The sequence below is a fragment of the Nannospalax galili genome, unplaced genomic scaffold (assembly GCF_000622305.1).
Source record: "Nannospalax galili isolate Female #2095 unplaced genomic scaffold, S.galili_v1.0 scaffold813, whole genome shotgun sequence".
In the NCBI taxonomy this organism is placed as follows: Eukaryota; Metazoa; Chordata; class Mammalia; order Rodentia; family Spalacidae; genus Nannospalax; species Nannospalax galili.
Genome location: NW_008333507.1, coordinates 142,411 through 155,802, shown reverse-complemented (window position 1 = coordinate 155,802; position 13,392 = coordinate 142,411). Strand labels below are relative to the sequence as shown.

Genomic DNA, 13,392 nt, shown 5'->3' with positions numbered 1-13,392 from the left:
GATCATTATATATCCTGGATGTTAAACCTCTGTCGGATGTGTCACTGGTGAAGATTTTCTCCCATTCTGTGGATTTTCTTGTCACTTCCTTGGTTGCTTCTTTTGATGTACAGAAGGTTTTAGTTTAACGAGGTCCCATTTGTTGATTCTTGACCTTTTTTCCTGGGCAGTTGATGTCCTGTTTAGAAAATCCTTTCCTACACCTATATCTTGTAGATTTTTCCCAATGTTTTCTTCTAACAGTTTCAGAGTTTCAGGCTTCACATTGAGGTCTTTGATCCATTTGGAGTTGACTTTTGTGCAAGGTGAAAGATAGGGGTTTAGTTTCATTCTTCTACAGGTGGAGATCCAGTTTTGCCAGCAAAATTTCCTGAACATGCTGTCTTTCCTCCAGTGAATGTTCTTGGCCCCTTTGTCAAATATCAGTTGGTGAAATTGCATGTACTCATATTTGGGAATTCAATTTTGTTCCATTGATCTATGGGTCTATTTTTGTGCCAGTACCTTTTTTTTTTAAATTTGAAGATTAGAAAAAATTGTTTATTGTAAAAGAAATTCAAGAATAACAAGTAAATTCTTATCCAAATGCTACCCACTAGAGCCAAGAAGCAATGAACACCTTTACATCAAGAAGAAGGAGGCAAGACTACATTTAGGTTGTGATTCAAATTCAATGAGACAGATGCTGAAGTTTCCTGCTGGTCAGTGCAAAGGGTTTGATAACATTAAAGCACTATGTCAGGCACCATAGGGCTACTAGACATTGAGGTATAACTGGACGAAGGAAGACTACATGTTATTTTGTGGGTGAACTTAATTAAGTGACTGAAATTTTTAGGAACATCTGCATTTAATGACAGCAAAATGCAAGATAAGCCTTTACTGAAGAGAAAGATGTTTATAAAAACTTCTGTCAAGGCCCCACTCACTCAACACAACCTACTGTCCCCTTACCCCCCCCTCGAGCTAAAGCTAGTCTGATGGATGAAATGTAATCCTTTACTCTGGCTTTCTGGCAAATTGTAGGCTCTCTTAAGCAGCCTCATCTTCTGCACACTAACTACATGCTGTGTCATCAACCTGATCACTAGAATTTCATTATTGTTCTAAAAGTCAATGCATCTGCACCATGGCCATTTTCCCCTAGACTTAACTCAAGGTTGAATTGTTCAGCTAGTAACTTTGGGTGATTGACCTGTGGATCATTATATACAATAAACTGATTGTGTTTCTTTGAGCACTGAAAGCACTTAATAAAACCTTTCTACTTCCACTCTTGCACTATGCTAAACCAAAGGGCCCAAATTAGATTTCTATTTGAAAAAATAAATCTGTCTTCCTAAACTCGGGCTTTTCATAATAGATTTAGCTAGGAAAAGAGGTGTTTTTTAAATCTTTTATAAACCCTTGAAAATAAGGGATTGTTCTAGAAGCATTCGAAGACTCTTGTATGACAGAGGTGCTAGCTGGTGCCAGTATAATTCATAACCAACTATTACTTCATAGATTATACTGAAGAGTTAATTCATGCTTATTCTGTTCCTTTAAAAAAATACTCTTTGGGGGCTGGGTGTGGTGACACACGCCTTTAGTCCCAGCACTTGGGAGGCAAAGGCAGGTGGATCTTTGTGAGTTCAAGGCCAGCCTGGTCTACATAGTGAGTTCAGGTCAGCTGGGACTACAGGGAGACCCTGTCTCAGAAAGACAAAAAAAAAGAATCTTTGGAACCATTATGACCTCTGTAGACACATACTCTGGTAATATCTCTTCTTGTAAAAAATAAAGGCATTATCATGCTTATCTCTATTTGCTAAATTCAACTACCAATATACATTTACTAACCTGATCACCTTCTCAGTTAACCCATGACCTCACTGTATTCTACAAACTACCCCAGGATCAGTTTCCAGCATACAGAAGTATGAGCAGGTCTGGTGAGAGCAATTCTATAGGCAATACTCAGTCTCATCTTCACTGTGTGCACTACAAATGAGAACTCAAGTACCGGTGTTCACTCTTGAGGCTGAGATGGAGGCATGCCACCAAAGGAAAATGGAGGCACACCTCTCCTGCTGTGTACACCAAGAACCTCCTCAGTGACTACCCATCATTACTTAATCCAAGGGGAAGAATAAAATCTTTTCTTGTTTACTTCTGTCCAATTCATCAGCATGCACAGAGGGCACAGAGAGCTCCCCTAGGCCTTATTCACAGTTAAGAGGCCATTATAGAATACTATATATTACCTCAAACACCTGCAGATTGCCCCAACAGAATTTAAACTACTTGCGAAACATAAATTACCAGTCATGTATTCTAAATGCATACGTTCAAAGCTACCATTTTAAAAATAACTTGGAAAGTAGGGAAACTTAAAAAAAAGATGCATTCTGCTATCAGGCTATTATAGACATATAATAAGTGTGTACATATATATAGAGAGATAATCAAGATTTAAATAAGATGATAAAAGCCAGGAAATACTGATTTTCCCCATAAGAGCTGTAATAACCATCTCAAGCTACAACTATAAAGGGAGTCACTAACAGAGTAATTTGTCTACCTTCCAACAAAACCAACCAACCACAAAAACAAATCTGAAACACCCACAAAAAAATCCACCCAAGCCTATCCTAGAGTATGTGGCAATAATTAATGTATGTCTATGGAAATGGTTTCATGCCTTCTAAGCTTCTAAAATAAAATACAGGTCACCATGTGACAAAGGAGAGCGACAGGAAAACCGCCCAGGCAACCACCCTCAGCTCTGGTCTCTGTGAAGTCTTCAAATCAGCGTTAAGTACTTAAGATCAGATGCAGCGTTTTTGGCTTTTCAGGCCAGTAGGGCATGTTTTCCACTGGCCAAAGGCAGCTGAAGAAACAATTTCTTGAACAAACTAAACACTGTGACCTGAAGGATTTCAGTTTGGAATCTGAGTGGTCCATTAAAATGATCGGTGAACATACCACTAGGTAAAAGGAATGACATCCAAACAGGTTCACTTCCGGGGCCTCTAGACCAACATAGTTAAAATAGCCAAATAAGGGAAAGGGGTTCTTGATGTTTTGATTCTTTAGGGATGGCTGTGAAGGACGTCAGCAACATTAACAGCAGCAATGGACAGAAAAGAGCAAACAGTGGATCAAAGAATCCTGGTGGACTATGTTCATCTTTTTCTGTGTTACCCAGAAAATTGTCAACTGGCTTATTTGGAAATTTCAGGGATGCGTGTCTTATCTCCATAGATCCTTCACAGACCTAGAAAGCAGTCTCCCCAAGGGCTCTATAACAATATGAGAAAGCTTTCTTTATCTAGCTTAGTGGCCGCCAACACAGACTCCACGTAGTTGAGGATGTCGGAACTCAGCGCTTCCTGCAGGCTGGGCATCAGCTCCTCTCTTTCTATGTTCACGGGATCTCCTTCCAGTGTTCCAAGGTCCACATTTGTCCCGGGGATGGCTTCAAGGAAGTCTGGGAAATGGCTCTGCTGCGAAGGCAGTGTACTTTGGTTGATAGTGTCACCTGTATCCATTTCATCCACACTGTTCAGGAAGTCATCCGGGGTCCGAGGGACGCTGTAGCTGCTCATACTGAGGCCACTGTCTGTGCTCTCGTCCCTGGAGTGATAGGTGCCACTTGTTAAGGAAGAGATCCGAGCGACTGGCCATCATAGTCCTCAATTCCTGAGACATGTCGGGAGAAGACATGGGATTCTGAGTCCCTCCATTCTGCTCCAGTGTGGGTAACTGGCTGCGAAGAGCTAATTCCTGCTGGAGCAATTCTTGCTGTTTCAATCGCAGTCTCTCCTTCTCCATCTGCAGCTGTTGCAGCCGAATCTGCTGCTGCTGATTAGAGTTGCCCCCACCCAGGACGCCTCCCTGTGGGCTCTGGGGAGCCAAAGGTGGAGGCTGCTTCACTGGAGCACTCTGGCTGATTCTCTGGTTCATGGCAAAACGAGGGTCAAGCCTTGGGTCTAGCCAGGATGTTGTCTTGTTCTTATGGTTTATGTAGTAAACTTTTCCGTCCTGAGTCATAGCTTGTTCCCATCCATTAGGAAGAGAACCCGAGGCCGAGTTCATCAGGGTCTGCGGCACCGCTAGACTGCTAGGTGCGGGGACATTCAGCTGCGAGAGCATGGCCTTCCCGGGGTCCTGCCATGTTGTGATCTGACTGATGTGATTTAAGAAGTATCTCTGGCCAGAAGATGTTTTGGCCATCTCCCAACCTGCTGGCAGAGGCACATCATCAGGGATCTCAAAAGGAGACTGTCGGAGATGTTGAGATGCAGGGGTAGCGGCTGGACCAGAGACCACTCCGGTGGGGGTCAACGTCCCAGGAGAAACAGCCCCCAGCTGCAGAGATGCTGGAGAGGAGTGTGCCCGAACGTGCTGTGGAATTAGGGCTGCTGCAGTGCCCGCATCAGTACTGGCTTGTCGCGAGTGGGACTTGGGCTCCTGCGGCTTGAAGGAGTCGGGCAGCTTCCGGAGCCGCATGGGCACGTTCTGGGGCACGTTGGCCGTCGTGGGGTTCATGACAGCGTTGAAGAGCGCCTCCAGGTCTGTCTCTGCGTCTCGCCGGACTTGCAAGATCTGGTGGGTGGCCGGCCGGCCTTGTGGGGCGGGGGCATGCGGCGCCGCCTAGGGCGCGGGCTGCGGCGCGGACTGGGGGCCGTGGGGCTGCGAGGCCGGCTCGGCGGCTTCCTGAGGCCCTGCGGGGCGGGCTGGGGAGGTGGCTGTTGCCCGGGATCCATGGCTGCACCTCGGCTCCGCCCTGATGGCCGGCTGTGTCCGCGACGGGCCGGCGTGCGCTCAGGCCGGGGCGCTGCACGGCTTCGCATCGCCTGCGCCCGGGACGCTGCGCCCCGCTGCCCCACGGCGAGGACTTCCCTCGAATCCACTTTTTTTTTCGTTAAGCTGCGTGTTCGTTTATTCTTCGGCTTCCATCACAAGTTTATACCTTTCCTTTTTGAGGTGTTTCCTTGAAGTTCTTTGATACTGTTTATGATTGTTCTTCCAAGTTCTACATCCTGGGGTTCTTCAGGGTGATTCTCAATGCAGTGCACTTTTGTAGGACTAGTGGGTTTTGTTGGGACATAGTTTCTTGGTTTTTCATATTTGTTATTTTGCATTGCTGTTTGGGTATATGGATGTACTTGTTGGTTATGTGTTCAACAGGAACTTTTACTCTGCTTTTGTTTAATTTTGGTTCAGTTAATATTGTTCATATAGCTTTAGCTATTTTTTGTTCAGGTGTGGAAGAGAAATCGGTGGGTGTTTCAAGTTCTTACAGGGTAATAGACTGGTCAGAGTCCTGGCTGAGCAGGTCTGTCTGCCTGATTCTGAGGCTGGGAAGTTTACCATGGCGGGGGGGGGGGTCTTAAGGATCTATGGTAGGGTGTTTAGCTTGTCTGGTTTAGGAAGCTAGTCCAGTGATCTCAGGTGAAGGAATTGGAGTCCATTTGAGTCAGAGGCTGGTAGACCCGATGGGGTGGTCCATTTAATTCTTAGATATTTTATTCTTTTCCAGGCTGTTGTGAATGGGAGGGTTTCCATGAATGATTTTTTTCAGAGTGCTTGTTATTGGTATATGGAAAGACTACTGATTTTTGTAGATTGATTTTGTAATCTGCCACTTTGCTGAAAATGTTGATCTCTTCTAGAAGTTTTCAGGTGGATTATTTTGGGATCTCTTAGTATAATATATCATCTTCAAATAGGGGCATTTGACCTCTTCTTTTCAAATTAGTACCCTTTCCTTCTCTTGTCTTATCTAGCCAGAGATTCAAGCAGTGTATTGAAAAGCATTGTCTGGTTCTTGATTTTAATGGGAATGCTTCCAGTTTTTCTCCATTTAGAATGATGTTGCTTGTGGGTTTGTTATATGTAGCTTTAATTAGGTTGATGTATGTTCCCTCCAGTCCAATTCCTTCTAGGACTTTTAACATGAATCCATGTTGGATTTGGCCGAAGATCTTTTCTGGATCTATTGAGATGACCATGTGATTTTTGTCTTTAAATTAAATCCATTTATATGATTTATTACATTTGTTGACTTAAATATATTGAACCATCCCTGAATCCCTGGAATAAAGCTGACTTGATCATGGTGGATAATCTTTTTGATATGTGTCTATATGCAGTTTGTATTTTTGTTGAGAGTTTTTGCATCTATGTTCATTAAGGATATGGATCTATAGTTTTCTTTTTCTGTTGTTGTAACTTTACCTGATTTTGGTATTAGAGTGACACTGGCTTCATAGACTGAGTTAGGGAGTTCATGATTTTTATCTTTTTGAATAATTTAAGTATTAACCGTAGATCTTTGACTGGCAGAATTTTACTCTGAATTCATCTTGGCCTGGGCTGCTTTTAGCGGGGAAGTTTTGTATTGCTCCAATTTCTGAATCCATTATACTAGCCCATGTCATTTGCCTGGGGAGTTGAGGTCATTGATATTTAGAGTTATATTTAAAAATATATATTGGTTACTGTTATTTTAATTATTTTGTGTGCTTGATCTCATTTTGTGTTTCTGCAATTATAACTTCCTTTGTTTTCTTTCTGTAACCTCTCGGGTATAGTCATTTCTATCTTCAGTGCTTTCTATTGCTTTGAGTATTCTCTGTAGGGCTGGTTTGGTGAAAGTGAATTCTTTTACCCTATTTGTGTGATGGAAAAATTTTCTTTCCCTTTTGGCTATGATAGATAATTTTCTTGGGTAAAGTATTCTGGGTTGACACCCATGGTCATTTAGAATAAAAAAATACTTCACTCCATGCTCTTCTGGCTTTCATATTTTGCATTGAATAGTCAGGTCTGATTCTGATGGGTTTTTTTATTCGTGTAACTTCTTTTTTTAAAAAAATTGTTTTTATTGAATTTTTGTGTATTTCATACAGAATGTATCAATCTTAATCATCTTTATATCCCCATTCCCACTGGCACTCTCACCTAACCCTCACACAGGAGCCCATATACTCTGTCATCCTTGTTAAGGCCCACTGTGTCAAGTCAGTGTCTCCAGACATACTCCAGTGCAAGTCTATCCACTGAGGTCTAGTCAGCCTGTCTAGAGTCCCTTGTAACTTCTTTTTTTATTAGCATCTTTCAATAGCTTTTTTATATACATTTAGTGATTTTACTTTGATATGCCAAGTTGATATTGGTTTTCTATAAGCTTCTTGCATCTGTATAGGTTTGTCTTTCCTTAATTGGAGAAGTTTTCTTCTATAACACTGTTGAAGATTTGGTCAAGGCCATTGCCCTGAGATTCTTCTCCTTCTTGCATGCCTATGATGTGTAGATTTGGTCTTTTGATGGTTTCCCACATTTCCTTCATACTCCATTACTATGTTTTTTTTTTTCATATTCTTTGCTTGAGCAGTCTAGTTCTTCAACTTCATCATCCAGTCTTGATAATCTGTTTTCCACTTCAATCATTCTGTTTGTCTTTCTCCTGTAGTTTCAGATTTTGTTCTGTAATTTCATTCAGCCATATAGTTATATTTTCTTGAGCTTCAGTCAGGAGTTTTTTCCTATCCTCTTTTAGTTCTTTGAGTTGTTTGTGTGTTCTTTAAATTCTTTGATCATGTTTATATTTGTTCTTTTAAATTCTGTGTTCTGGAGTTCCTCTAGGTGGCTCTCATTGTAGTACACTTCTGTAGGAGTGGTGGGTTTTGTTGGGGACATATTCTCTTGGTTTTTCATATTATTTTTGTTTTTGCATTGTCAACTGGGCATATGGCTTTCTTTGATTGGTTGTATGTCTGATATGAAATTCTAGTCCGCCTTTGTTCAGTTGAAGTTTGGTTTCGTTCATATTGTTGATGTAGCTTGGTTGTTTGTTGCTCAGGCATGAATAGTTGGTTGGTGTGTGCTTCGGGATCTTGCTTTTTATTTTTTTGTTGGTGGGTCAGGATGGTTCCAAGCTGTTAGTGAAATGCTCTTTCTTGGGACAAAGGGAATTCAAGGCTATTGGGGTCCAGTGGCTGGGTTCTCAGGGGATAGTGAGGGGTTCTTAGGCAGGAAGATCAGGTGGGTGTCATAGAGCAATGTGAGTAGGGTCTAACTAGCTAGGGGGAATAGGCATGAGGCCTAAAGTTGGAGAATGCAACTAGTCTGGGTACAGGGTTTTAGGATACAATAGGTGGGGATTTCAGTTGGGAAGGCAGTCCAAACATCTGAGGCAGGAAGAGCAGGAGTGGGCTTAGGCCCAAGGTTGGAAGGTGAATTGCATAGGAGAGAGAATGGATCTGGTTAAGGTGTAGGGGAAACAAGCTGCAGTGGACAGAACCTGTCTTTCTAGGGTAGTATGTAGGTCCCTGGCAGGCAAAGTGGGAGGGAGTAGAGTGGGGAGATGAGTGCCACTGGATTTGGACTACTCACCCCTGAAGACCAGATGTGGAGTCAAGCATTCTGAGGCCAGTTCAGAGGAGTGGGTCCAAGGCCCAAGAAGAAGGTATAGGAAGAGGCTTAGGGTTAGGGTTAGGGTTAGTAAGGCCCCTATTAGCTAGCAGGGAAGCATCCATCATATTTATTTTTCTATTTTTCATTGTTAAGGTACTTTGCTCTTATTCTTGAGGAAATGAGAAAATCTTACCATTCCCTCAACAAATCTCTGAAGCTAACTGAAGTGTGCTTCCTGACAGAATATGCTGAGCATATATACCCTGGAAATGGGAACTAGTCCAGCACAAGTAAAATATTTTAGTGGGTTCTCCATGCCTACAATCAGTTTTCTTTCTTCTTTTTAAGATTGTGTGTGTGTGTGTGTGTGTGTGTGTGTGTGTGTGTGTGTATGTGTGTGTGTTTACTGTATGTCAAGTGTTCATGGAGGCCAGAAGGTATTGGGTCTCATGGAGCTAGAGTTACAAGCATTTGTGAGGCATCAGACATGGGTACAGGGATCTGAACCCAGTTCCTCATGACTGAGCAGCAGCAAGCACTTTTAACCACTGAGCCTGAGCTATCTCTCCAGCTCCTAGCTAGTTTTCTTAATTCTGAGACTTTTATACACAATTATCTGGAAGTACTGATTTTCCATAGAGTTTGGATGTGTTTTACATTTATGAAGTGAGAAATCTTTTTAAGAACTATTTTATTTATTTATTTTTTAAACTTCATTTTATTTATTTATTATTTTTTTATGTGTATGCACGTATTGCCTTCATGTAGGTAAGTGCACCTGTGTCATGCAATGCCTGTGGAGGTCAGAAGAGGCTGTCGGATCCTCTGGGACTGGAGTTGTGGACAGTTGTTAGCTGCCATGTGGGTGCTGGGATTCAAACCTGTGTCTTCTGCAAGAACAGCCAGTGTTCTTAACCGCTGAGCCATCTCTCCAGCCCCTTAAGAAATATTTTGTTCATTATTTTTATTTTATGTGTATAAGTGTGCAAGTGTGCCCATATTATGCAATGCTCGAAGAAGTCAGAAGACGGTGTTGGATTCCCCTGAAACTGGAGTTATGGATGGTTGTTAGCTGCTATGTGGGTCCTATGAATCAAACCCGGGTCTTCTGCAAGAACAGCCACAGCCAGTGCTCTTAACCACTGAGCCATCTCTCCAGCCCCTGAAATGAATAAATTTTATATACCTAAAATGTGAGAAATGCATTACTGAGCTTAGGATAGAAGATTAAGACATCAATAAAAAAGAAAAAAATTGTACTCAGTCTGTAACGCTATGCTTTTGACATGATTCTTGCTGTGTAACACCAAAGTAGACCACAAATACCATAACCAACAAAATGAAAACTTTTATTCGGTATGTTGGCAAAATAAAAAAAATTCTAGCAATTAGCCAAGAATCATCCAGAAATCAATCAAAATTCAAAATTACTTAAATTATTTTTCAAACTATACTTGCCATAATTCAATGCTCTCCAGAACTGGACAAGCACTTTACACAGAGTGTATATGGCTTATGGTTGATTGAAGAGGAAAAATAATTTTTCTTCCAGAGATTGGATTCGATTATAACAGAAGACATACCAGAAAAGTAAAAATGATCTGTTTTACTTCAACTTATTTTCACCTACAACATCATGCTGAATCCTTTTTTTAAAAAAAAAAAAGATTTATTTTTAAATTATGTGTATGTGTCTGTGCATGGGTATGTGCACATATGAGTGCAGGTGTCTGCAGAACCTATACGAAAGCATCAGACACCCCAGAGATGGAGTTACAGGTGGTTGTGAGCCACCCTATGTGAATGCTGGGAACAGATCCATCTCTCCAGGACCTGAATTCTTAACGTATCTATTCACCCTTGAATAACTTCAACATTATTAAGTTGATCTCATATATTTTAACTAATTTTATGACATTTAAAAATTTGAACATGCTTTAGTCCATTTTTGTTGCTATAACAAAATGTTCCAAATTGCGTAATTTATAAAAGCGATTTATTTCTGACAGTTCTGGATGCCAGGAGCCCGAGATAAGGCTCGAGAAGATTTAGTGTCTGAGTCTAAGATGATATCTTGTTGCATTTTTTGGAGGAGAGTATGACATTGCCCTGCTGTTCTGGAAGTCAGTGAAGAAAGGGCCCAAATTTATATGAAACATCTTATAAGGGGATTCAGGAGGAAGGAAACTTCATTACCTTATCACCTCTTGTAGCTAAGTTTCCACGTAGATTTAGAGGAAATACATTAAAAAGAAGCTAGGCATGAGTTCTAGAACTATGTTTTAGAATTTTACATTGTAATGTTAATATGTGTATGAGTATATTGCCTGCATATATGTAAGTGCACCTGTGTCATGCAATGCCTGTGGAGGTAAGAAGAGGTCAATGTCTGCCAGATTCCTTGGAACTCTAGTTATGGACAGTTATTAGCTGTGATGTGGGTGCTGGGAATCGAGCCTGGGTCCTCTGCAAGAGCAGCCAGTGCTCTTAACTGATGAGCCATCTCTGTAGCCCCATACTGTTACCATATTTCATGCATCATTTATGTTCAAAATTTAAAGCAATAAAAATACTTGTATTGATTAATGAAGCAATCAAGTTGCATTACATTTCAGAAACAAAAATTAATTTTTTTGTACTGATTCCTTCACAGTTAATCTTAGTTTGCTTTCTATTACTGTGACAAAAGTCTCTGAAGAAAACAATACTTGGGGATGAAGGGTTTACTTCACCTTACAGCTTATATGTAGTTCATCATGAAGAGGAGCCAGGGCAGGGGCTCAAGGCAGGAACCTGGAGGCAGGAAGTGAAGCAGAGAACATGGAAGAATGCTCCTTACTGGATTGCTCCTTTAGCCTGTGCTCAGTTTGCTTTCTTATATAACATAGGACCACATGTCCAGAGGTAGCATCACCCGCAGTGGGCTAGACCCTTCCTCTCACCTCACTCAACAACCAAGAAAACGCCCAACATACATGCCCACAGGCCAGTCCAATAGAGGACATTCTCCAGCTGAAAGTCTCTCTTCCCAAGTTGACAACTGAAGCTATCTAGCATGGATTCAAAAGGCATTCCACATTGTTGTAATTTGTGAATGGAAATATTGCCAGATCATGAATCATTATTAACATCACCTCCTTGGTCTCTCACTAATTTAGATGAAATCATGCTCTTAGTATATAATGGGAATGTTAAGATCTATATATTTTACTCATTTTTCTATGATTATTTTCATGCTTAATTGTACATTTTAAATAAAAATATAAGACTGCACAAATTGTTAATAATTACAATTTATTTAAAAAGTAATGACATTTGCATACATTGAGGTTGATAAATTTATGTGACTTTTGATTCTGTGATGGATAGTGAGCTTTACACACAGTAACAGGTTGTAGCCAGGCTTCCCACAAAGACTTGGGCTAAACTTGCAGAGAATAATGAAATATTTCTTCAGTAAGACTGATAATAAACCTGCTGATATTTGCCATGGATTTTTTTACAACCATTGGCTTGAATTAATTGATTTACATTATAATTTACACAATCAGATTTTAGCTACACCAGCTACAGTTTTGGTATGTAGGAAGCAGAATGGAATAATTCTAGTATATTTTCACAGGGTACTAATATTAGCCAAGTATAAGTATGACACACTGAGATTCATGAGACAAGAATGAGCTATAAAATAAACCCTCTAATTAAAAACTAATATGCTCACTGCCTCTTGGAATCGAAAATATTCCTCATGAGCTTTCCTAAGGCCATCTTTACATCCTTATTCCGCAGGGTATAGATGAAGGGGTTGAGTGTGGGAGTCACTACTCCATAGAAGAGAGCCATGAACTTGGGCTGGTCCCTTGTGATGGAAGAGGGGGGCTGAAGGTACATGCTAATGGCTGGGCCGTAAAATAAAAGAACTACAATGAGATGAGAGGAACATGTTCCAAAGGCCTTTTTCCTTCCTGCAGAAGATTTGATCTTAAGTATAGCACGTCCAATACTAGCATAGGAAGCAAGTACTAAGCACAGGGGAACAGCTAATATAAAAATGCATGCCATAGACAGTGCAAGCTCATTGGCCTCCTTTTCACCACAGGCAGTCTTTATCAGAACTGGAATCTCACACACCAAGTGATCCAGTTTATTGGTTCCACATAGTGGCAACTTCAGTGTAAGAGAAGCTTCAGAGATTGCATAAATCATTCCAGTCAGCCACACAACAGATGCTAAGAGGATACAGACACACTGATTCATGATGAGGGTGTAGTGCAGAGGTCTGCAGATGGCCACATAGCGATCAAAGGACATAATAGCCAGGAGAAGACATTCTGTGCCCCCCATTATACTGAAGACATAGAGCTGAACTACACACCTTGTATAGCTGATGGTCTTTGTGGAGCTTCCCAGGCTAAACAGCATCTGAGGCACAATACTTGTGGTGTAGCACATGTCCAGAAAGGAGAGGTTAGTGAGGAAGAAATACATGGGGCTATGGAGATGTGGGTCTAACTTGGACACCAAAATGATGGTGATGTTTCCTATCATGGCCATTGGGTATGTTACCAGAAGAATAATGAACAGAGGGAGCTCCAGCCAAGAACAGTCAGCAAAGCCAAGTAGAATGAACTCTTCAGGATGGCTTTCATTAGTTAGTGTCATTATAGTTAGTTTATTCCCAAAAGTTGCTACCTAAAATGGTAGATAATTATGAGAAATGATCAAAGGTAATTATGGGATGGCTATGCAGTTCTAGCTGATGAGGTGCCATAAACTGGGAGACATGAGTGGTCACATACAGAGAACTCCATTTCTGTTCCTGACACCCATAAATTAAAGGTGGTTGCCTTCAAGAAGTAAGCTAACCAAACTTAAAGTGAATTTCTTCCTCTATATCATAAGGATCACATGACAGCAACTATCATTTCGTTCCCGATGTGATTAACTTGAAAGTGGAAAGGAAGGTGTTTTGGGAACTCAAAAGTA

General features: G+C 41.1%; 1 protein-coding gene and 1 pseudogene across 1 annotated transcript; both read right to left on the bottom strand.

The window, feature by feature from the left end:
* Positions 1–3,284: 3,284 nt before the first annotated feature.
* LOC103730138 lies at positions 3,285–4,751 on the bottom strand (annotated as a pseudogene).
* A 7,372-nt stretch (positions 4,752–12,123) lies between these two features.
* Positions 12,124–13,068, bottom strand: LOC103730137 (putative olfactory receptor 2B3). Its single transcript, XM_008828324.1, has one exon. It carries the CDS (start codon positions 13,066–13,068, stop codon positions 12,124–12,126), a length of 945 nt encoding a protein of 314 aa, XP_008826546.1.
* Positions 13,069–13,392: the final 324 nt, after the last annotated feature.

Excerpts from the sequence above, each read along its gene's own strand:
- LOC103730137 (XM_008828324.1), bottom strand. The coding sequence starts at position 13,068 with ATGACACTAACTAATGAAAGCCATCCTGAAGAGTTCATTCTACTTGGC.